The sequence below is a fragment of the Gadus morhua genome, chromosome 23 (genome assembly GCF_902167405.1).
Source record: "Gadus morhua chromosome 23, gadMor3.0, whole genome shotgun sequence".
Taxonomy (NCBI): domain Eukaryota; kingdom Metazoa; phylum Chordata; class Actinopteri; order Gadiformes; family Gadidae; genus Gadus; species Gadus morhua.
The window spans coordinates 9,796,720-9,820,973 of NC_044070.1; the positions used below are offsets into that span (position 1 = coordinate 9,796,720).

General features: G+C 46.6%; 1 protein-coding gene across 2 annotated transcripts; it reads left to right on the top strand.

Annotated features, from left to right (window-relative positions):
- The first annotated feature begins 156 nt into the window (after positions 1–156).
- Positions 157–23,985, top strand: topbp1 (DNA topoisomerase II binding protein 1). Of its 2 annotated transcripts, none has more exons than XM_030349337.1 (28): positions 157–348; positions 1,008–1,114; positions 1,588–1,722; positions 2,014–2,157; positions 2,344–2,525; positions 2,837–3,030; positions 3,492–3,668; positions 4,073–4,257; positions 4,687–4,850; positions 8,445–8,686; positions 9,236–9,567; positions 9,997–10,169; positions 10,465–10,676; positions 11,188–11,525; positions 11,920–12,099; positions 12,853–12,971; positions 14,985–15,108; positions 15,937–16,095; positions 16,463–16,568; positions 16,818–17,022; positions 17,112–17,329; positions 17,612–17,754; positions 18,431–18,524; positions 19,370–19,533; positions 21,922–22,050; positions 22,752–22,841; positions 23,284–23,445; positions 23,742–23,985. In XM_030349337.1, exons 2-28 carry the CDS (start codon positions 1,028–1,030, stop codon positions 23,880–23,882), a joined length of 4,599 nt encoding a protein of 1,532 aa, XP_030205197.1. In that variant the 5' UTR covers positions 157–348; positions 1,008–1,027; the 3' UTR covers positions 23,883–23,985. The 2 variants fall into 2 exon arrangements, with proteins under 2 accessions (XP_030205197.1, XP_030205198.1); XM_030349338.1 differs by having other exon boundaries at positions 4,076–4,257.
- The last annotated feature ends 269 nt before the right edge of the window (positions 23,986–24,254 follow it).

Here is a 24,254-nt window from a genome sequence, read left to right on the forward strand (position 1 = left end):
TGTACATATTTATATAATTATAAAGATACTAATATGTGTCGACAGGCATACACCTTTTTTCAAAACGTTTGTACATTCATTTGAAAAGTCGATATTGCATTTTGCTCTATAGTTCATACCGGCCACTTTTCTATTGCAAAGGAGGCGGACATAATAGCGTGTGACACAAACTGGAACTGACGCCGTTGGCGCGAATGGCAACAACATTGCAGCGACTCTTATCTGTGAGCCATTGTGAACTACGGAATATAATAAAAACTTGTCTGTACTGAACGGAGGACCAGAGGAAGCCGTCCTCTCCGCTCGGTGCTGCACCCCGGCTGAGCTCCTGTGCCTGTTAATAACACGGTAGGTAACGGGCTGCCCTCGTCCGTCCCCTCATATGCTTGTTTATCTGGTCATTGTCAATGGCTTTTATTTGGTCAACAAGACAACAGAGGTAGAGCTTCGTCTGGCTCTCAATAACGAGAATACTACCAGTCCTCCACCGGCACCATCTCTATACCCTATATACCGTTAACGTTAGTCCATCAGCCGCAGGCGACTAAACCCTAGTCGCTGCCTCGATGGGGTGTCCTCTGGCATGAACATTTAAAGGCTTATCTGGTTGTATTTAAAGAGACTCCCAGAGAAACCCTCTGTCAACAAGTCTGTGAAGCGACCATCAATCACTTCAGATCCCGTTGAAACATTGAATCCTTCACAGACTTGCTTACAACTAGAAAGTTGCTCATACATGACAAACCTGTATATTTGGGATGTTTGGGAAGGCATGACTAAACAAAGAGGATGATCCAAGCTGTCCAAAGAGTTGCGGTATTGGTGGTTTATGCCCATTAAATACAATCCGATGAGACTTATCTGTTTGCTCCATGGAGGAAGCTGCGCCTGAGAGGTTGTGATGCGGATGTCCTCTTCGTTGGCGGCTGTAGCCTTTCATGCTAGCTGTGGTTTCTGTGATTTCTAACATGTTGACATAAATAAGCACGCACTCTTCTGCTGTGCAGGCTCCTAATACAGCACAACAATGTCACCACCGGCCAAGGAAGCGTTTATCGTCAAGTTTGTTGAAACCGGAGGACAGAAAACGGACTATGCGGAGAAGGCATACGAGGTATTGTATCCATAGTACCGACTGTTATTAAACCCGGATACTAAATATATCATGATATATTATGATTCTGGCCTGGCTCTACATATAACTGTTATTGTGTTCTGTCAGTATTGCACACTAAAACAAGTTGTCAGTTATATGAGGCTTGTACATCGCGAAGACGCGTATAATGTTAGTTAGTATGTCGGTAGTAAGAGTTGGTTGTTCTTATTTAGTAATTAATCGTCTGCCATCGGGGAAGATATTGGGGTTTTTTAAACAGCCACAACATTTCTCATGTGAGACATGGCAAAACCAATTTTTATTTTCCTAGGCTGCTTTATATTCATGTTGATATATGATTTTATAGTACTACTACTCTCGAGTCCTCTCGAGGACTTGAGCGTATGCCAACCAAAAATCCCATAATACATTCTGATGTACATGCCCTGTATAGATTATTATAACTGCTAACTCTACTGCATTGTGTGTAGGCCATATTGGAGATGCAGTCTGAGAAGTGTGTGAGGCGCATCTCTGAAGAAACCGCTCTAGGCTGCAACAACAAAGACAAATCCCTGTTTGTGTTCAGCAGCTTCACCACGCCTGCCTTCCACCACTGCAAGAAGGTGGGGCTCAAGTCTGAGTATTGTTATATCTAGAAGGGCTGGGGGGCCACTGTGTATACTATTAGTATTTAAAATGAAGATAATAAACGTTCTTATTCAAAGTGACTTTAATTGATTGTATCGATACATTAATGATCTGTTAGAGGACATCTTGCTTTAGGATGATCAAAGGCAGACTGAGGACATTGGGACTAAACACTTCGTATCGGTGTACAGACAGACAGATAAGGTGTGCATCCATCCATGAGGGATCATCTCTGTACCTCTCCCTCTGTGTCGTTGTGTCTGTAGCTTGGCTGCAGGGTGGTCAGCCCCCTGGTGGTGCTGTTCTGTCTGCAGCAGCAGCGATGTGTTCCCCGAGCAGAGAAGCCCGTGTTCAACATGGCCATGGCTGACATCACCATCTCCTGCACCAGCCTGGACAAGGCCGAACGGGTCAGTCACTTTCATGGGCGGTTCTCTCTGTCCTGTTCGCTCTTTTATTTAAACACACTCTGAGACCTTCTGCTTAGCAATGGGAGGATGTTTTGTTGGACACACCCTTGAGACCGATTTTGTGAGATATCGTTATTTTAGTAATAGTTACTTTATTTGCTATTATTGTTGTGTGGGTGTGTCCAGCTGGAGGTAATGGATCTGGTGCAGCTGATGGGCGGGCGAGTCTACCTGGACCTCAACGTGTCTGTCACTCACCTGGTCGCAGGCGAAGTGGGCAGTAAGAAGTACCTGGTGGCTGCCAGTCTGGGCAAACCTGTACTGCTGCCCTCCTGGGTCAAAGCATGCTGGGAAAGATCCCAGGACAGGTGCGTGCACGGAGGACAGGAGTGTGCATGTGGAAGCCGTCATGTTCAGGGGCAGTCTTTTAGATATGCATTACTCTAATTTGCTGTTGTTGTTTACTTTTTTAGCAGATGATGAAATGGCTTTTAATATGGACGTTAGATGCAATCATACACAATTCGGCCGAGACAGCGTTGGTAAATGATTAATCCCACACAGGAATTGTATGTCTCACTGCAAAAAGAACAGGACAGTAGTAGAAATGTAGAAATCTCAAGAAAACGTATCCAGCCACACACAACGGGAGTACCAACCATGCCAACGCCCCCCCCAGTCTGTTCAGGTACACCGACCTGCCGCTGGAGGCCCACCGCTGCCCCGTGCTCCGGGGCTGCATCCTCTGTGTGACGGGGCTCTCCAGCGTGGAGCGCAAGGAGGTGCAGCGGCTCTGCCAGGAGCACGGGGCACAGTACACCGGGCAGCTCAAGATGAACGAGTGCACCCACCTGATCGTCAGCGAGCCCACCGGTGAGCCCTGGTCCCCCCTCGGGACCTCATACCCGGATTCTTATTCTCTGCTCCTCATTGTCTGCTCCTCATTCTCTGCTCCTCATTCTCTGCTCCTCATTGTCTACTCCTCCTTGTCTACTCCTCATTGTCTACTCCTCTTTCTCTGCTCCTCATTCTCTGCTCTGTGGATTAGGATTTACTTTGGTGCCCGTATTGCAAAGGTGCTATGTGAAAAAGTCCTCAACTCGGCTCAAGACCTTTACTGCTGTAGCTAGTAAATAATAGTGTATAAGTATAGTTGTAGTGTGTTTGTATCTTTGTCTACTACTTATTGTTTAGTGCTATTATGGTGTGTATGATTGTTTTGAGGGAGATTTCTGATTTGCGTTACCTATTTCCCGGCCAGAACCGAATCTCGCCTAGCTCAGAACTTTTCAAGTCATGGTTAAAGTCTGGTGCGTTGAATGTGTGTGTTAAAGGCCAGAAGTACGAGTGTGCGAGGAAGTGGAACATCTACTGCGTGTCTCTCCACTGGCTGTTTGACAGCATAGAGAAGGGCTTCTGCCAGGACGAGAGCCGCTACACCGTGGAGCGAGGCGCCGCCAAACCCACCCAGCTCCACACCTCCACACCCACCAAGGGCGGCAGGAAGGACGGTGAGGGATCTGGAGCACCATGTGGGTCTTATCAGGGCCTTGGTACACAACACCCTGTTACCAGGGTTACAGTTGGTCATCAAAGGGTTCATCAAGTGGTGTTCATGTATGCCTACACCTGGCTAATGTTTATAGTTGATGGCAAAAAAAACACTTGAAACCATTTTGTACCCTTGAGTTTACATTTCGAATTGTACTAATAATATTTATGTATTTAGAGTCGTATCATTGTCACCATTAACTAGTTGGTACATCCAGGGGCAAGATGGTCTACGGTCATGTGTGAGATCCCCAGTGTCCACTGCCTGACCGACTTAGTCCTCCTCCCTTAGTGTATCTTTTTCACCATAAGTACTGCCTGTCATTCTTGTCGTTGTACTGAGCTAGTGATTCTGTTCCTCCAGAAGCCTCCTCCCTGCTGGGTCTGAGCCGCATCTCTGTCAACAGCAGCATGACCGTCAACGACACCTCCCTGACCAACGCCACCGGCCTAACCAACGACACCATTTCCCGTCTGGAGGCCAAAGACCCCCTCGACACACTGGACCTGGCCACCTGCCTTACGAATGACGTGCTGGATGGATGCAAGGTAACCTAGCAACGCTGGAGCTCTCCATCCTTGCCTCCCTGGAGATCCTGGCTGCATACAGTACCTACACGTGCAGAAGCTAAATAATGGACCGTGTGTACTGTGAAGATTTTAGTGTTGGGTGATGTTAAATTACTCTCAGGTTTCAAGGAATATTATCATAGTATTAGCAGTTCAATATCAACATTGTGTAGTAACAGGAAGAGTAATTGTATGGCCTTTTTTTTTAAAGACCTACAATACTTATTACTGCGTGATGTGACACGCAGAGACTTTTATTTTGAAATACAAAAGATATAAATATATGAAATGCTGAATTTATTTTATGACTGACGGGTCTATCTTGAACTGGTAAGGGGATCACATTTATGCATAGTGTGTGCTCTTATTTTGAATTGAGCAATGATCATGCTCTTATTTTGTGAGCAGCTGTTTCTGTGCGGGCTGCCACCGAAGAAGCTGGACAAGCTGCGGAGGCTGGTGAACCTGGCGGGGGGGCTGCGCTTCAACCAGCCCAGCGAGGACCTCACTCACGTGGTGATGGGAGAGCCGGACAAGGACCTGATCGCCTCCCTGGCCAAGGCCACACACAGGTCAGAGCTCCCTGGGTCTGCTCGCTGCTCCACTGGCATCGCCACGCCATCACCACGCCCCTAAAGGAGTCAAGGAGAGCTTTGTTCTCCACTAGGTTATTTTTGCCATTGATTCAAGATTCAAGATGGTTTTATTGTCATATGCACAACAATTACAGAGCAGTCGCTGGCAATGAAATTCTTTAGTCTTGGGCTCCTCCAACAGTGCAATATAAGAGAAAGTAAAGGTATATGAGAAACACAAGTAGGAAAGCTGAGACTTAAATAATAAAAAATAAATACAATAAAAATACAATAATAATAGTATGGAAGCCCGTTTCCGCCACGTAAAAGAAAAAAAATGCAGGTCACAACTCATTATTTTGAGATAGTATCTCGTTATTTTGAGATAGTATCTCGTTATTTTGAGATAGTATCTCGTTATTTTGACTTAGTATCTCGTTATTTTGAAATAGTATCTCATTATTTTGAGATACTATCTCATTATTTTGAGATACTATCTCATTATAATGAGATACTATCTCATTATTTTGAGATAACTTCTCAACAGGACCAGACCAGTCATTGTAGCCTAATTGTAGCTTGTAATTGTAGGTGCTACATATAGCCTATTATTACAGTAGATTAGCTGGAGATGATGAACTCGATTATTAAAGATTATTTCAGACGGAGGTATACAAATGCTGAAATTTTGGCTCGATTATCTATGGAGCACAACATAAACTCTAGTAAAATAACTCTAGAAAGAGTGCTTCATAGGAATCAGCTGTGGCGAAGACGCAATAAGGCGGACATCGGAGAAGTAGCCGATTTCATACATCGCCAATTACAGTCCTCTGGCCAACAACATGGCTACAGGTGGATGCAACAGAAGTGTTGGATGGCAGGGATCATCACGGACAGAGAGACCGTTCGTCTCTTGCTGCGTCAAATGGATGGTGGTGGCGTGGATCTCCGTGCACGGCACCGTCTGAGTCTATGTCAGTCGTGGCCCGAATTATGTGTGGCACATAGATGGATATGACAAATTGAAGCCGTATGGGATATGCATCAGTGGTTGCATTGATGGGTTCTCGCCAAAGATGATCTGGCTAAACACCCACTCAACTAACAGCGACCTACGTCTTATAGCGGGGTATTTCATTGATTCAGTGATGCAGCATGGTCGCCCATTGAAAGTGAGATTGGATCGCGGGACGGAGAACACGCACATTGCCGCAATGCAAAGTTTTATTCACGGCAGTGAAAACGGCATTTCCCCAGACTGTGTCACTCTAGGTCCAAGCACGGGGAACCAACGTATTGAACGCTGGTGGTGTACGGCTGATTTCTATGAAGCACTCTTTCTAGAGTTATTTTACTAGAGTTTATGTTGTGCTCCATAGATAATCGAGCCAAAATTTCAGCATTTGTATACCTCCGTCTGAAATAATCTTTAATAATCGAGTTCATCATCTCCAGCTAATCTACTGTAATAATAGGCTATATGTAGCACCTATGGATAAGCTACGATTAGGCTACAATGACTGGTCTGGTCCTGTTGAGAAGTCCTCATTATAATGAGATAGTATCTCAAAATAACGAGATACTATCTCAAAATAACGAGATACTATGTCAAAATAACGAGATACTATCTCAAAATAACGATACTATCTCAAAATAACGAGATACTATCTCAAAATAACGAGATACTATCTCAAAATAATGAGTTGTGACCTGCATTTTTTTTCTTTTACGTGGCGGAAACGGGCTTCCATATAATAGTAATAATAATAAAAAATTTAGTTTATAAGAGGAACACAAGTAGGAGAGCAGGGACCTAAATGCAAAACTAAATAAATGTCAAATGTAAACAGACGTGTTTATCCAGATGTCGTCTGGTATAAAGTGGCAAGTTCTAAAGTGTCATAGTGGTGAGCTAGGTAGCTTAGGAGTTCAGTAGTCTTATGGCCCGTGGGATGAAACTGACCCTGAGTCTGGTGGTGCGAGACTGGATGCTGCGGTAGCGTCTCCCAGACGGGAGCAGCTGTGTAGAGGTCCTCCATAGATGTCAGCTCCGTCCTGGTAATGTGATGGGCAGCTTTCACCACCACATTGAACCCAATAAGTTAAAAAAAAGAAAAGAAAAGAAGACCTCTAGAACAGAATGATCATTCTCAATATGGCAAAATACATAAACAGTGATGTTGATAGGTTTTCAATGTAGTGAGTCCCCGGGACCCACAGGTGGCGAGTTGGGTGGGTCCCTGAGAAATTCAATGGGTCCCGAGTCGACTCCCCAGTTTAAAAAATGTGTTTCTTTTTTATTATTATTCTATTTCTTAAATTAAATTAATAGTGTTAAACTCCTTGATGGTGGTATGATATGGTTAGAGCTGGAGTACTCAACCGTTCATGTTTAACACTAGAAACGCCGGGCCATTTTTACCTACTCCTAGCGCCGCAAGAGGGGTCAAATGACCCCCAAGTCATTTTAATGAGGCTGTGCATTTGCACATAATGATCACTAGGTGGCGGCAATGAGCTATTACCGCGCGAGCGCCACATTTGTGTGTGTGTGTGTGTGTGTGTGTGTGTGTGTGTGTGTGTGTGTGTGTGTGTGTGTGTGTGTGTGTGTGTGTGTGTGTGTGTGTGTGTGTGTGTGTGTGTGTGTGTGTGTGTGTGTGTGTGTGTGTGTGTGTGTGTGTGTGTGTGTGTGTGTGTGTGTGTGTCACAAGCCTAGTCCTCACGATTTTGTCATAAATGTACATATATTCAATCAGAAGGATTGCAAAAAAATCCTGTTTGATTTGCTCATTCGACACGAATGAGCACAGCATCGAGCAGTGGAAACGTGGGTTTATTTACTATGAAGTTCGTATTTTTAATTGTTGAAATGAAATCAGCGGTGACGAGCTAGTTGTTTTGGTAGCGGCTAAATTAGCATGTCGCGATACTTTGTACAGGGGATCACGTCTGCGCCAAGTAGATGCGCAGAGGGTTGAAACAGCGCTTGTCCGATCTGCTCACAAGAAGGTTTCTTTGGCCAGTTACTGTGATTAAACACGAGTTGTTTAATGTTCACAATGTATCGTTTTTCATGGGGAAAATGAGATGCGTCCCCGGGACGCATGGATAGTGAGTTTAGTGCGTCCTTTCAGATTTTAATGCGTCAGGGACGCAGGACGCGTACCTAGCAACATCACTGCATAAATTACAATTCATGTGAGAAAGTTCTGTTGAGCCTAGCCCTCTGAGATGAAGGACCTGTGTAAAGATGACTGGAACAATGTCTGTTGCCGATGAAGGGTTCCTCACTAAAGGAGACGGACGCACGGGAGGAAATTGTATTTTATTTTGGCCGCCCCAGAGTGCTGCAGCCGTTCTCCCGGTCTCGTGCGTCACAGGCAACACACTCAAACAAATATACACGGATACGTGAGCACCGACTGCTCGGGCTGGCTTTAGCTGTCGTCCGTTCACTATAGTTTCCTTTATCTTACGAGGTCCTATGTCTGGCGGTGGGTTCAGAAAGCCTGGCCGGTGCCCAGCAGACCAGCACGCACACAGGGGCCCAGATCCAGAGTGTTGAGTCCTCTCTCCCCCGCCCCCCAGGCCCCACGTGGTGACGGTGCAGTGGCTGCTGGACAGCTACTCCAGGGGGACCCTGCTCCCAGAGGACGACTTCCTCCACCAGGACTGCCTGCCTCCGGCCCCCCCCTCCAGAGCCGCCTCCACCTCCAGAGCCTCCACCTCAGCCGCCCCAGAGCCGCCGGCCACCAGCCCCAGTACCCCCGCCCAGCGCAGGGCCGAGGAGGACCTGCTCTCCCAGTACATGGACGACGACCCCACTGTAGGCAAGTATCCACGACCACGGAAAATAAACCCTACTGGGGACGATCTGGTCCATTGTATGCACTAGGAGGAATTGCTATATTAGTCGGTGTTCTTTCACCAGTACTTTGATATGTATAACTAGGGGGATATTTGGTTTCAGTATTGAACAGAATATATTAGAATCTGGTAGGTGTTCATTGTGTCAAAAACAAGATTGCTCCACAGAAATGTGGAGTCGCTATGGCTTCACTTCACCAATTATCCAACCTCCAATTAGAGCTAATGGGGATTTAATTGGCTGCTATCAGTTTATCTATCAGCTAAAACTAATTAGCCGATAGCTCTTCCTTGGGGCCTTGAGCCTCTCAAGTAATTGTCGGCTAAAAGACACTTGTCATATTTATGAAAGGCATCGTACCATAGGCTTGTCCAACCGTAATAAAAATGAAGTGAAAGAACATTGTAGTATAATGAGGAATTGTTAATACCATTAATATAATCTCCATACTGCTTATGGTTCTTTAAACATATTTACCTAGAACATAATCAACCCCCTTTCCACGCTGCAGTGGAGATGCCCCCACCAGACAGTAGACGCTCTATGAGCAGCCTCCCGGGCCCCCAGCCGGATCGCTGGGCCCCGGCAGAACCCAGCGACTCCACCGAGGCGGACTCCACCCTGCAGCAGGCCAGCCAGGGGGGTCTGCCGTTCACCGGGAAGCGCTTCCGTCTGCTGGGCTTCGGCTCGGAGGAGGACGCGCAGCTGGCCCTCCTGGTGATGGAGAACGGGGGCAAGGTGCTGACGGGCCGCACCCGGGCCGTGGCGGACTACGGCGTGGTGCCGCTGCTGGGCTGCGAGGTGGAGGCCACCGTGGACGAGGTGGTCACCGACACCTGGCTGGTGAGACGCCTCTGCTTCTGGGCTTATGGCTCCGTCTAGTCCGGTGAAGGTTTGCACCGGTAGTGGCTGCATATAACAGCTAAAATATTAACAATAGTGTTAAAAATGCAAAATATAGTTAATCAAATAAACATGATTTCTATGGCAGTATTATGTCGCTCAAGGGTACTCGCAGAAAGAAAATGTACCTAAAGATGAAGTCGTTTTGATTCACAATTTATAGATTTCCCATTGGTCTTCGTCTTATGATTGAATTATAGAATAGTCCATAAGAGAACGTTAGCGTATGAATTACTTTCATGGCGCGTGAAAGACGGAAACCAAAGACCCAATCAGACGTACCCGCTGTTAACTGGATATGGTTTAAGTGCTACGATGATAACCATTTAGTTGTGCGAGCATTAATGTGGTCTGGGGTCTCTCCTCCAGGTCTTGTGTGATGAGAAGAAGTGTCTGCTGCCCATCCTCTCCAACCCTCTGTTCAGCCCGGTGGAGGTGAAGGACGGCTGCTCCCCCCTCACGTCCTGCGTGCTCTCCGTCAGCCAGTTCACCGGAGCGGAGAGGGAGTGCCTGGTGGAGCTGGCCAAGCACCTCGGAGCCAGGTGAGGACACCTGGAGGCTGAGTGGTGGGGGCCGAGTGTGGTGGGGGCCGAGTGTGGTGGGGGCCGAGTGTGGTGGGGGCCGAGTGTGGTGGGGGCTGAGTGTGGTGGGGGCTGACTGTCATGAAGGCTGATTTATAAGATAACTTTAGAATGTATTTAGTTCTTATGAAATTGGATGTATTTACATGCGTACGTTCATCTTGTGAAGACTATGATCATCATGATTTAATTAAGTGCTTTGGGATTATTCTGTGTTGTAGTCTCCTCATATCTAATGATCCTCTATCCCCTCCAGTGTCCAGGACTACTTTGTGCGGACGGCCAACCAGAAGAAGGGCATGCTGGCCAGCAGCCACCTGGTGCTGCAGACCCCCGAGGGCACCAAGTACCAGGCGGCCCAGAAGTGGGGGCTCCCCGCCGTCACCATGCACTGGATCCTGGAGTCGGCCCGCACCGGGCAGTGGGCCCCTGAGGACCGGTACCTGGTGGACCGCCCCCCCTCGCCCGGTGAGGGAGGGCGCCCATGAGGCCTCTTAAGGCCCCATGGCAGCAAGCTATTACAAATGATAATATACTACATCTGGTCAATTATTTATGTTTCAAAATTATTGAAATTATGAGTTTAGTTACAAAACATGATTCTTTTTTCAAAATGTTTAGTTATGGTTCTAGTTACAAAGTTGGTTGCATATTCCTAGTTTAAAGGGGATATATTACACCACCAGGTGTGAGTGTGATTAGCCGTTATTACGCCTCCTTGTGATGTCAGAAGAGGCGGATTTTCGAAACAGCTTGTAGAGGCGTATCACACTCGTCTTTAAGTTAATAGTTTAATAATACTTCAAAGGCATTTGCTATGAATGCATTAGAAGAACTGGTAATGAATACAAACTCCTCAAGACAAACACAAATATTTCCAAATAATTGAAATCAAATCCTGATATATCATGAGCAGGAAGTTGACTTAACCAGTAGCTCTTCACACTATAACCCCTCCCTCCCCTCTTCTGATTGGCAGAGAGGAATGACGACAGCTTTGTGGGCGGCTCCCAGCACGTGGCTCCTCCCCCCCCGGCGCTGCACTCCCTGTCCCCAGAGTTCCCTCTGCTGGGGCGCCAGAGCGGCAAGGCGGTCACCCCGCTGGACGTGGGCCGCTTCCAGTCCAAGGTGTTCCGCTCGGTGCTGGACCAGATGAAGCCCCTCGGAGAGGAGCAGGCGGAGGAGCCTCGGACCCCGGGGGCGGGGCCGCTGGCGGGCCGGGGGAGTGGCCTCCAGAAGGAGCCCCCCCTCCAGCTGGACACGCCCTCGCGCTTCCTCAGCCGAGACCAGCTCTTCAGACCCTCCTTCAATGTCAAGGTAGCCCAGCCAGTGATGGGTACTGTTAGATAACGTTGATTCAATGAAATCATAGAATGTATCAGCAACGTAAAAAGCCTCTAGAGAAAATATTTTCATAAATGGAAACAAAATACGATGAAAATACAAACTTATGGTCTCTTGATTTATTTGGCTATTATATAATTTGCTCTTATCAAAGTTATTAGAAAAATTTCATTTATTGGTTTGTTAATACAGTCTACTGCATGTCTATTCATGTTTTTCACTGTAAAGTTGTACAAACCTGTCTGTTACCACAGAGTGCGCCGTTGTATTGTCGGTTTTGACTCCTTTTACATCTGCCTCAGAGCTAATGAGCCGATGTATATATCAACGGTGCAATCCTCCCTCTGTCTCCCATGGCGCGTTGCAGGACGCGCTGGGTGCACTGGACACCCCGGGGGGCCGGGTGAAGCCCGGGGAGCGAACGGAGACTCCTCTGACCGACGTCATCAACAGGAACCTGAAGGTGGCGCTGGCCAACAGCTCTCGCTGCCCCGACCAGCAGGCCCTCAGCGCCAGCCCTGAGCTCAGCAAGAGGCCTGAACCACAGGTACCCGCTCATCTATATCAGAAGGAGAAGCTATGACAGCATGCTTCTATTTGGGCATCACAGGGAGGAGCAGTACCTTGTTGTTAGATGGCAACTAGCAATAACAGGAGCCGATCACCTGACTAAAACTATTGTGCACAAGAGGAATTGTGGACAAGACGCGCCATCATTATTTTTAGTCACTGGGAAAAATAAATGAATGTCCTGCATTTACCCTAATTCCATTTTAAATCGCCCTGACTCTCAATAAAGGTAGGCTATACTTAACCGTAAATATACAGCCCGTTTCGTTGACCTCGGTTGACCTAGGAATAACCAGCCTGAATCTCACTGGAGAGCAGGTTTCATTCTCCACCTCTGTGGGTTTAATTGATTAGGTCTGCTTATATAAGAGTAGTCTCATACTTGTCATTATTCACACATCCCCATGTAAGTGGAAGCTGTTGAAGTATCTATATCTTCATAGGACACGGCTTCTCCCTGCTAATTCCTTCCTCTTTAACAGAAGATGAGAGAGAGTGATTTCCAAACTGCGTAACCCAAGTGTTATGCAGCCAACAGTGGTAGCCATAGTACTTACTTGTCTTCATAATTAAATGTGAATCAAACTGAGGCATTCTTGAAACCTAGCCTTATTACAGCACGGTCTGCTGTAGCTTGTGAGGGAAGAATTTAAACTGTGTACGCTCCCCTTGCAAACTGCTTGTTTATGTTATTAAGAGTCCCGGTCCTGGTGTTGTGTGTCCCCTCCAGGTCCAGGAGAAGACGCCGGAGGGCCTGCTGGCAGGAGTGGTGGTCTGTGTGGGGAAGAAGTTGAGCAAGATGCAGGGAGAGCTCAACACCATCGCTGCCTCGCTGGGGGCAGACTTCAGGTTAGTAGCTCTTTAAGTCTCTTCTAATGAGACATTAGGTTAGTAGCTCTTTAAGTCTCTTCTAATGAGACATTAGGTTAGTAGCTCAGTCCTCAGGTCTCTTCTAATGAGACTTCAGGTTAGTAGCTCCTTAAGTCTCTTCTAATGTAGTCTGGCTGAACGGAAGTGGACAGCGTCTATCGCCTAGCGTCGGATTTCACCGCTACTCCTCCCCTTCCGGTTGCTGGCATTTCCCCCCGGCAATATTTTGCATGGACACCGCTGCTGCTTCCCGGGCTTAGCCCCGCCCTAGACGATTGTGATTGGTTTAAAGAAATAAAAACAGGCCCGCCCAGTTTCCCCAAGGATAGACGGCTCGAGGTAGCATGGTTCCAGACCATTCTACTAGCTGTAGTTTGGTCTGGCTTTGCGAGACTACTTCTAATGAGACATTAGGTTAGTAGCTCAGTCCTCAGGTCTCTTCTAATGAGACTTCAGGTTAGTAGCTCCTTAAGTCTCTTCTAATGAGACATTAGGTTAGTAGCTCAGTCCTCAGGTCTCTTCTAATGAGACTTCAGGTTAGTAGCTCAGTCCTCATGTCTCTTCTAGTGAGACATTAGGTTAGTAGCTCAGTCCTCAGGTCTCTTCTAGTGAGACATTAGGTTAGTAGCTCAGTCCTCAGGTCTCTTCTAGTGAGACATTAGGTTAGTAGCTCAGTCCTCAGGTCTCTTCTAGTGAGACATTAGGTTAGTAGCTCAGTCCTCAGGTCTCTTCTAATGAGACTTCAGGTTAGTAGCTCCTTAAGTCTCTTCTAATTAGACTTCAGGTTAGTAGCTCAGTCCTCAGGTCTCTTCTAGTGAGACATTAGGTTAGTAGCTCAGTCCTCAGGTCTCTTCTAGCGAGACTTCAGGTTAGTAGCTCCTTAAGTCTCTTCTAATGAGACATTAGGTTAGTAGCTCAGTCCTCAGGTCTCTTCTAATGAGACTTCAGGTTAGTAGCTCCTTAAGTCTCTTCTAATTAGACTTCAGGTTAGTAGCTCAGTCCTAAGGTCTCTTCTAGTGAGACATTAGGTTAGTAGCTCAGTCCTCATGTCTCTTCTAGTGAGACATTAGGTTAGTAGCTCAGTCCTCAGGTCTCTTCTAGTGAGACATTAGGTTAGTAGCTCAGTCCTCATGTCTCTTCTAGTGAGACATTAGGTTAGTAGCTCAGTCCTCAGGTCTCTTCTAGTGAGACATTAGGTTAGTAGCTCAGTCCTCAGGTCTCTTCTAGTGAGACATTAGGTTAGTAGCTCAGTCCTCATGTCTCTTCTAGTGAGACATTAGGTTAGTAGCTCAGTCCTCAGGTCTCTTCTAGTGAGACATTAGGTTAGTAGCTCAGTCCTCAGGTCTCTTCTAGTGAGACATTAGGTTAGTAGCTCAGTCCTCAGGTCTCTTCTAGTGAGACATTAGGTTAGTAGCTCAGTCCTCAGGTCTCTTCTAGTGAGACATTAGGTTAGTTGCTCAGTCCTCAGGTCTCTTCTAGTGAGACATTAGGTTAGTAGCTCAGTCCTCATGTCTCTTCTAGTGAGACATTAGATTAGTAGCTCAGTCCTCATGTCTCTTCTAGTGAGACATTAGGTTAGTAGCTCAGTCCTCAGGTCTCTTCTAGTGAGACATTAGGTTAGTAGCTCAGTCCTCATGTCTCTTCTAGTGGGACATTAGGTTAGTAGCTCAGTCCTCATGTCTCTTCTAGTGAGACATTAGGTTAGTAGCTCAGTCCTCAGGTCTCTTCTAGTGAGACATTAGGTTAGTAGCTCAGTCCTCAGGTCTCTTCTAGTGAGACATTAGGTTGGTAGCTCAGTCCATGCCTCCTCTCAAGTTTTTCTTGCTAGTATTGTTGTTCCAATACAGCGACTGCTCAGGGGAAATTAAATCTTTGTTGTTTGGTCTTTGCTTTGGATGCTTTATGACTCTTTTTAGAAGGGTCCCGTTTTACCACCAGTTGTGTGACGTTGATCAGCCATTGAAATAATTAGAATGTGTGTGTGTGATCAAGGTGGTCATGTGACGACAGCGTGACCCACTACATCTACCAGGGCCGTGTGGGGGACAACACGCGGGAGTACCGGGGACTGAAGGAGAGGGGGCTGCAGGTGGTGTCCCAACACTGGCTCCACGCGGTGGGTTCCCTCATCCTAGCACACACACACACACACCCTACAGCCACACATTATCACATGATGCTGTCCTTAACGTCATTAGGGAGCAGGCTTAGCTCTGACGTTATAGATACAGGTCATTGAGGAGCAGGTTTAGCTCTGACGTTATAGAAACAGGTCATTGAGGAGCAGGCTTAGCTCTGACGTTATAGATACAGGTCATTGAGGAGCAGGCTTAGCTCTGACGTTATAGATACAGGTCATTGAGGAGCAGGTTTAACTCTGACGTTATAGATACAGGTCATTGAGGAGCAGGCTTAGCTCTGACGTTATAGATACAGGTCATTGAGGAGCAGGTTTAGCTCTGACGTTATAGATACAGGTCATTGAGGAGCAGGTTTAGCTCTGACGTTATAGATACAGGTCATTGAGGAGCAGGTTTAGCTCTGACATTATAGATACAGGTCTTTGAGGAGCAGGTTTAGCTCTGACGTTATAGATACAGGTCATTGAGGAGCAGGTTTAGCTCTGACATTATAGATACAGGTCTTTGAGGAGCAGGTTTAGCTCTGACGTTATAGATACAGGTCTTTGAGGAGCAGGTACAGGTCGGTGCATCATGCTGAAGGATGCCTACAGTCAGAATGCAGAAATTGGGGTTCAAAGTCAGAACCTTTCATCAGGGAGTCAATAACCCTAATCAAATTAAAGATTATAGAATCCCACTCTTCAATACAGAGCAAGCTCATTGAAGTGATCCCAGTCAGTTCTGAAAGGTATCTTCCATGATGTATTTATTGAATGATTTAATAAAGACAGATGATTCTAATGCTGCCTTGCCTCCTCCAGTGTGCCGAGGAGCAGAAGCGGGTGCCAGAGTCCCTGTACCCCTTCACCTTCAACCCCAAGATGAGCCTGAGTCTGAGCCAGGTGCCCCACAACTCCCAGAGGTCGCCCCCCTTCACACGCACCCAGCTCCGTGACCTCACCATCACCCACGGCAACCAGGTGAGTGCTGAGTAGCCCCCAATCTGTGAGGGGGGCTACAGGTATGGAAGATGATGAAAAAAGAGATGGGGGGGGGGGGGGGGGGATTATTACAACAGGATTTATTTCACACCAGGACCACATGTACACCAAGAAATGGAGATAAGTTGGATAACAGTATGGAAACTGGTCAAATGTTACATTTGAATATTATTATAATAATTACCCTCACACACTCTGCATAGTATGTTCATTAACCGATGGCCCTCCATAAGCTGGCGCCACAACCAGAACCGCTAGAATATTACTCTGTCACCACTGGCCTTATGAGTAACCTGTTCTTAATGTGGACATGCAAGACTCATTTCCTCATTTCATCTCTCCGCAGCCCAATCTCAATACTACCGAAGAAGAATCCACATCCACATCCCGTTGTCACAGCAACGGAGAGACGCTTGTCGAGGAGGAGGCACATGACACTACAGAGAGCAGAGGTCTGTCCTAGCAAATGCCCTCAGACCACAAGAACCACAAACTAACACAGGTTATACAGGTCTGATTGGTTCAACTCTGAGCCAATCGAGAAAGATTTGATATTTAGTTTTAATCAAAAAAGATCTTTCAGTAGATGATGTACATTTTAAAGTATAAAGTACCGAGCTTTCGTTTAGAACCAAGAAGAAACAAGATGGCCGCCTCCTACTGCCCAGGGGACTGAACCCAATGACACCATGTTCCTCCAGACTTATCGGAGAGCCTGGAGATGAGGGAGAAGCTCCAGAAGCAGCTCCAGGAGATCATGTCGGCCACCAAGCTCACCACGGGGAGGAGGTCCGCGGCCTGCCTCAGCCGGCTGGGGTCTGCGGGGTCCGACACCGGCCCCAACACCCCCGACGTCAAGGGCCTCCGGTCCGGGCGTAGCACCAGACGCACCATGGAGGCCTTCAGGTAGAGACTGGACCCTTCTACAGTCCTTGATATGATGGTTATCTAAAGGTATAGGATGTAACGTTGTGTTCTCCTCTCCTCCCCTCTAGGATGAACAGGGAGGCGGTTCTGGACATGAACACAGAGCCGTCCCAGAGCGAGCAGATCGTGTGGGACGACCCCACGGCCCGGGAGGAGCGGGCCAAACTGGCCGATAACCTCCAGTGGCCCGGCAGCCCCTCCCAGCACTCGGACCCCGTGGCCCGCCCACCTGAGAGCAAGGCCTCGTTCAGGGATAGCTTCACCGACTCTGAGCTGGTGGAGATGGGTGAGTGCAGAAGGGTTCGGCAGTGAGGACTTCTGAGGCTTGTGATGTAGATGAAGGCCTTCTTTATACGAACAACCCCGTCTGAGCTTATTCGTTCTCTAACCAATGACATCTCCGCCTTTTCTTTCTTCACCCAATCACATCCAAGCTTATTCTCACAATCACATCCAAGCTTATTCTCCCAATCACAGCCAAGCTTATTCTGTCTCTAACCAATACCATCTCAGCCTTTTCTTCCTACAACCAATCAATCCAATTACTTTTCTTCCTTTACGTCCACAGCCGCTTGTGATGTCATTGACCAGCAGATGGCCCAGAGAGTGATGACCCCTCTGGCGGAGGATCCTAGCGATGACCTCCTGACCCCTAAAGCCCCCAGCATAGCCTTCCCCCTTGCCAACCCCCTGGTACCTCCTGAGCCTCAGGTAGAAACACACCTGGCATATCTGGCCACGCCCACCACAACCTCTCCCTCCTATCCCACAGTCGCACAGTGCAACTGTCCTTCAGCAGGTGCTTTTATTCAAAGTTACTTTTAAGGACAATTGGGGCACAATACACAAGGAAGCTTACAGTTCTACCTAGGACATGGAGGTCGAACCCAGAAAGATACACTTACGACAGAGTCAAGGGATGGAACCGAAAACTCTTGACATTTACCTTTTTTGGGGTGCTATGAACAAATGTTTGACTGGCTGTTGATGTCTACAACATGGAGGATGGGATGAGAGAACGCTTCATTAGTCCAGTGGGATTCAGGTGTTGCAGCAGCAAGTTAAATTTAGAAACGACGCAGTAACACTTTACAATGCTTACATACATTACATTCATTTTAGTCATGTTAGTTCATGATGTGTAATTACAGTTATGAGCATTATTATGTATCATTAGCATCAGGGTCAGGGTGAGGGGGTTAAAGGGAACCCTAAACCTGTTGAGTACGAACAGCACATAAACACACAATTCATGAACACGGTTAAAGCAAATTATTAATAGACCATTAGCTAACTATTAAGTTAGTCTGTTAACGACGAGCTCCACATCCGGCTGGCCGTAGCATCAGCAGGCTGTAATGCCCTGTGTGGATGTCCTCCCCCGCAGGAGGAGAACCAGGAGAAGCTGCCCCCCAGGTTCCAGCTGTCCTCCCTGAGTCCCCAGGAGCGCATCGACTACAGCCACCTGATCGAGGAGCTCGGTACCAAACCCTCACTCTGAAACTCAGATTCTAGGTTCCTTACCCAAACACCAGCTCAAATCTGCTGGATATTGGTTTTAACCAATCATGTCGCTGGAGGCGGGGGATCTTTCAGTAATTGGCGACCACATACTTGGCCAGCAGTGGAAAACTTTGCAAGTTTCTGTAAAGGTTTTAAATCTACCCCATGTAGACTGGCCCCTTTAGATATACACTCACTCAAATCCCCTTCTGAAAGCTTCATTTAAAGAGGATTATTCTTCAGTGGAAGGAGCTGTGCTGCCTCCTCTAAGTCCTTCTATCACACAGTGGGACGGCTGGATCCCAGAGTACAAATTCTGGAACAGAGTCGAGATGGATCCAGATTAAGACCTCTCATCGTCCCTTCCCTAAATGTGTTGTTCTGCAAGCAATGAAGGAGTGTGTGGCGCTGGAGGGAGCCAGCTGCCGTAGGCCGGGGGCTGCAGCAGCTGGCCCCTCGTGAAGAACGGTGTGGTGCAGGAAGTAACAGAGGAGGCGTCAGGGGACCACGTCACCCCGTGGGAGGCCCGTGTAAATCAGAGCGGCTCTCCGCGGGCTCTGGTCCAAATCGTCAAAATGTATTCAGCTGTATACGTTGACACTGGCAAATATCCAGGGCATCGCAGAGTAAACCATCTCCATGTCTGGAAAGAAACGCAGCAATAGGAGAAACTGAGACATTATTGATGTCAAAATATTTTGGTTACTGTCAACCCAAAATGTATAAAGGATCATATTGTGATCCACGTCGTCGTGTCAATCCATAATGGTTTCTGGTGTACGCTCCTGGGCTATAAGTGACGTGTGGTGTTGGTCGCCTGCAGGGGGCGTGGTGCTGGACAAGCAGTCGTTCGACCCAAGCTGCACCCACATCATCGTGGGCAACCCCCTGCGGAACGAGAAGTACCTGGCTGCTATGGCCGCCGGCAAGTGGATCCTGCACCGCTCCTACCTGGAGGCCTGCCGCGCCGCCGGACACTTCCTACAGGTACCCCGTCACACACCTGCGTCCACACCTGCTCACCTGGGACAGGTGACCAATCAGGATTGGGCGAAGGGTGAAATTGGTCCACGCATGTGGTATGAGAAAGTAGGCATATAAACTAGGGATCGACCGATACAGATTTTTTAGGGCCGATACTATACCGATATTTTTTCATCAGCCTTAGCCGATACTCCGATACGCCGATACCGATATTTAGAGCCGATATTAAGAGCCGATACTGCTTTTGCTCCCTCAATCATAAAAATTACACTGATAACAAATGTTACAAGTCTCAATTTAAAAAAAGGAACATTTATTGAACTTCAATATAAAAAACAATATTTAACAAATAGTAAAAACAGGTGAGGTAAAACAAGTAACAAAAACTAGATGAGCAATATTTAACAAATATTAAAAACAGGTGAGGTAGAACAAGTAAAAAAAAAAAAAGAAAGTGAAAAAATATCGGCGAAAATCAGCCGCGTATCGGCCGATACCGATTAGGGCTGTCAACGAATATTCGAAGTTCGAATAGCTTCTTCGAATATTCGTGGTGAATGGTTAAATGTGAACAAAGTTGAAATGCAATCCTGGTTCTGTTTGTTTTCCCACTGCCTGGAAAGAATTGTATGAGAGTTAGCCAATCCAAGATGCTGCCTTGAATGGTGACTATATTGCTTGGACAGGTACTGTTATAAGCTCATGGTTATTTATGTGTGTTTAAATCAATAATATAATGATTCCGCCAAGGTAAAACATCGCTCTATATTGGAAATGACCCATTGCTGAAACGTCCTTTTCTTTCTTTATCTTTTTTTATCTGAGCCATGCCTTTTGTAATACTTGTTTGAGTACTTCTTTTTGCCAATGTCCATTCTCCTGCTGACATAACCGGCTACACATTTTGATCACCTCACACACATTTCGAATATTCGAAATGTGTGTAATAATTCGTAATAATATTCGATATTACGAATATTCGAAGTTCGAATATTCGTTCGAAATGTATCCAAAAACGCGAATTCGAACGTGAAAATTAATATTCGAATGTGAAAAAACACTTCCCCGGTACAAGCGCCTCTATCTGCTTTGTGAATGAGCCTCTGTCTGTTCGCGATTTCCCTCATAATATTCGAATGTGAAAAAACACTCCCGCGGTACAAGTGTAACAGACTAGTATTGTGAAGAGCGAATGTATTTTATCCCCTCGGGGTTTCCGTGCTTGGATATAGGTATTCCAGCTCGGCTATGCCATTCAATAAGCATCCGAAGTAGAGCTCAGGCAGCTAGTAGTCTGGCTGGTGAAAGCTGCTATAACGCAATGTTCTCGGCAAAGTCCGAGACAGCTTTTTTTTCATGAATCCGAACGGTGCGTAGTGCTGGCCCTTTCGCTGGCATAGTGGAAGACGTAGGCGACATGCATATTTTTCTTTATCGATTTTAATAGGCCTTCTCGATAAATGGTAACTTGGTAAGCAAAGCAAGGAACGTTACCACTAGCATACTTTGTAACATTCAGAAGCGGGCGTCTTCTTCAGATTACTATAGTTTGCGCGCTTGCAGGTGTGGTGGTGAAATGCAAGCGATACAAAGTTGTGGCTTTTCATGATTAGGCCTCCACGTTACTGGGCTGTTTATAGGATATATATATATCCCGCTAATTTGAACCATGGTTTTGTCGCATTATTGACATATTGACGGCAACTGCGTAAAATAGGCAACCAGATATTCGAATAGTTCGAATTCATGATTTTTTTCCAAACGAACATTCGAATGTCATTTTTGAGCAATTTTGACAGCCCTAATACCGATACACGTAAAAAACGCGAATATCGGCCGATAATATCGGCCGACCGATATATCGGTCGATCCCTAATATAAACCTTATTGAAAAACAGGTATGTAAACTGTTGGCTATGTTTTTTTTCTACATGCGGTCTGAGTCCAACTCGGGAGAGGTCAGGGGTTGTGGTAGACTGGTTGACGTGAATGAATTGAAGGGGGGGAGCCATGAGAAAGGGCGAGCACTGGAGTGCCCTTGAGCAAGAGATTAATGAGCCGGCTCCAACAGCCTTATATAATACATGCACTGCTTGATCGCAGAGAACTTTTCATTTGACTAGAAATCATAAAGCACTAGAAAGAGTTCTATGAATAGTTTACCTCAACTTTTCTGTGGAGAAATCGTGTCCTTGTCCAATCATGTTAATTCCTTCCTCCCTCTTAACTCTCTCTCTCAACCTCTCTCCCCCCCATCCATCTCCCACTTTCCTTCCCACCAACTTTCTTTCTTTCTCATTTCCTCTCTTCCCCTGCCACCATACCACCCTCTCTCTCACTACCCCCAACCTTCTACCCCTGTCTCTCCCTTCGTACCTCCTCTCCCCCCAGGAGGATGAGTATGAGTGGGGCAGTGGTAACATCCTGGATGCTCTGCCCTCCATCAGCCCCCACAAGAAGAGGCTGGCACTGGCTGCCAAGCGCTGGAGGACTGCCCTGCAGGACCGCGGCCCCCTGGAGGTAGACACACACGCACACTCTTTCTCTGCAATCAAATATTTATAATATCAGAAGCAATATGAGGCTAGATGCGGCCCAGGATTTTTTTTTATATTGCAGCAAGAACAGACTTTTTGGGTTTGTTAAGAAAAGTTCTACAATATAACCATGTAGTGATGCACACTGGGCCATGGCTTTTGCTTTATCTAGTAGTACCTAACTACTATCGACCAGTATGTGTACTGCTATTGTCCTATAAACCAGTATCTCTTCTGGTATTGTCCTATAAACCAGTATCTCTTCTGGTATTGTCCTATAATCCAGTATGTACTGGTGGTGTCCTATAAACCAGTATCTCTTCTGGTATTATCCTATAATCCAGTATGTGTACTGGTATTGTCCTATAAACCAGTATCTCTTCTGGTATTGTCCTATAATCCAGTATGTGTACTGGTGGTGTCCTATCAACCAGTAAATGTACTGGTATTGTCCTATAATCCAGTATGTGTACTGGTATTGTCCTATAAACCAGTATCTCTTCTGGTATTGTCCTATAATCCAGTATGTGTACTGGTAGTGTCTCTTAAAAAGTATCCACTGGTAGTGTCCTACAAACCAGTATGTGTACTGGTAGTGTCCTATAAACCAGTAAATGTACTGGTAGTGACCTATAAACCAGTACGTGTACTGGTATGGCCTTTAAACCAGTATGTTTTCCTCAGGGAGCGTTCAGTGGTTGGACTGTGATGCTCAACATCGACCAGACCAGAGAGTCTGGCTTCAGGCGGTTACTGCAGTCGGGAGGAGCCAAGGTACGCCTCCCATATCCCTCTAGTCCTTTGTTAAGTAGCAAATACGGTTGATGGATATGTGCCTTCGTGATTTGAGATGAATCTTCATGGGAGTGGCCATGTTATCGCCATCTTACATCATCGTCCTCATTCTCCTGGCACAAGTTAAACTAATGAGGAACAACCATAGTTGCAATGCCCTTCGTTTTACTAGAGATGGCACTGCTTCTTCTGTTTTAATTGTGCTTCATATCTCCTTCAATAACCATGTTTGCAGTAACATAACTAACATGATAATAAACATCTTTCAGGAAATACTTAGTAGGTCATACAGTTTTTCAGATAAAATCAGGGAAAAAAAGGCATTTGATAAAGGGTTTAAAGGAAACAAATGAGGTCAACCAACCTGCGAAGCCTCGGAGGCTCCATGGTAACCGCCTCCGGTCCCCCCCCCGTCCTCCAGGTGCTGTCCGGGTTGGACACCTCCTCCTACCGGGAGGCCACCCACCTGTTTGCTGACTTCAGCCGCCTGAAGCCCGGGGAGTTCAGGGTGGACGTTTCTCACGCCACCGCCCAGGGGGTGACCTGCATCAAGCCTGAGTACATCGCCGACTACCTCATGCAGGTGTGTGTGTGTTTGTGTTAGGCTGTTAATATTAGCATGTGTACGTGTGTGTTAGGCTGTTAATGTTAGCGTGTTCACGTGTTTATTGCAGTGTGTGTGTGTGTGTGTGTGTGTGTGTGTGTGTGTGTGTGTGTGTGTGTGTGTGTGTGTGTGTGTGTGTGTGTGTGTGTGTGTGTGTGTGTGTGTGTGTTAACTACCCCTCAGCTATTTCTAGCAGGCAGTAACACCCAGCCCAGCTCAGTGATTTCACAGCTAGCGGATCAGCTGACATCCTGGTGTATTCTTGATTTCTACAGGAGCCCATACCCCCAAATATACACCTGTACGGTCTGCCCGTGGCTTCCTCAGACGGCGAACAAGCCCCCGGGACCACCCCTTCCCGCAAACGCAAAGTCCCCGCCGACGCCTCCGCCGTGAAGAAATCGCGTCTGCAATGAAATTCACCACTAGCCTCAGCACAAAATCGTATCCTGATGAATGCAAGTCTGTATATAAGATTGTTATTTCTTGTAATAAAAAATAAAATTAACATAAAGTTGATTGTTTGTTCGTTTTGATGTTTTTAAAGGTATTGGTACAATGCCGACATAATGAGAAACTAACACCTACGAGTCGAGCAGAAATGTCGAGTCACCCTTCCTAATTGGTTGCATTTCTACACCTTCGCCACTAGAGGGCAGCAGATGTTCACCAGGTAACGTGGGTCTATAAATAGTAACCAGTTAGTCAAGGACTTAATGGTTGCAGATGTATGAATTGCTCGATAGAGATAATGTGTATCCTTACAACAGATAACGCAAGGTTAGGTG

What these genes read in the sequence shown, in the direction of transcription:
- topbp1 (XM_030349337.1), top strand. Translation starts at nt 1,028, where the DNA reads ATGTCACCACCGGCCAAGGAAGCGTTTATCGTCAAGTTTGTTGAAACC. An exon ending in CCTTCCACCACTGCAAGAAG is followed by an intron (nt 1,723 to 2,013) that starts GTGGGGCTCAAG and finishes TTGTGTCTGTAG; the next exon opens with CTTGGCTGCAGGGTGGTCAG. An exon ending in CAAGGGCGGCAGGAAGGACG is followed by an intron (nt 3,669 to 4,072) that starts GTGAGGGATCTG and finishes CTGTTCCTCCAG; the next exon opens with AAGCCTCCTCCCTGCTGGGT.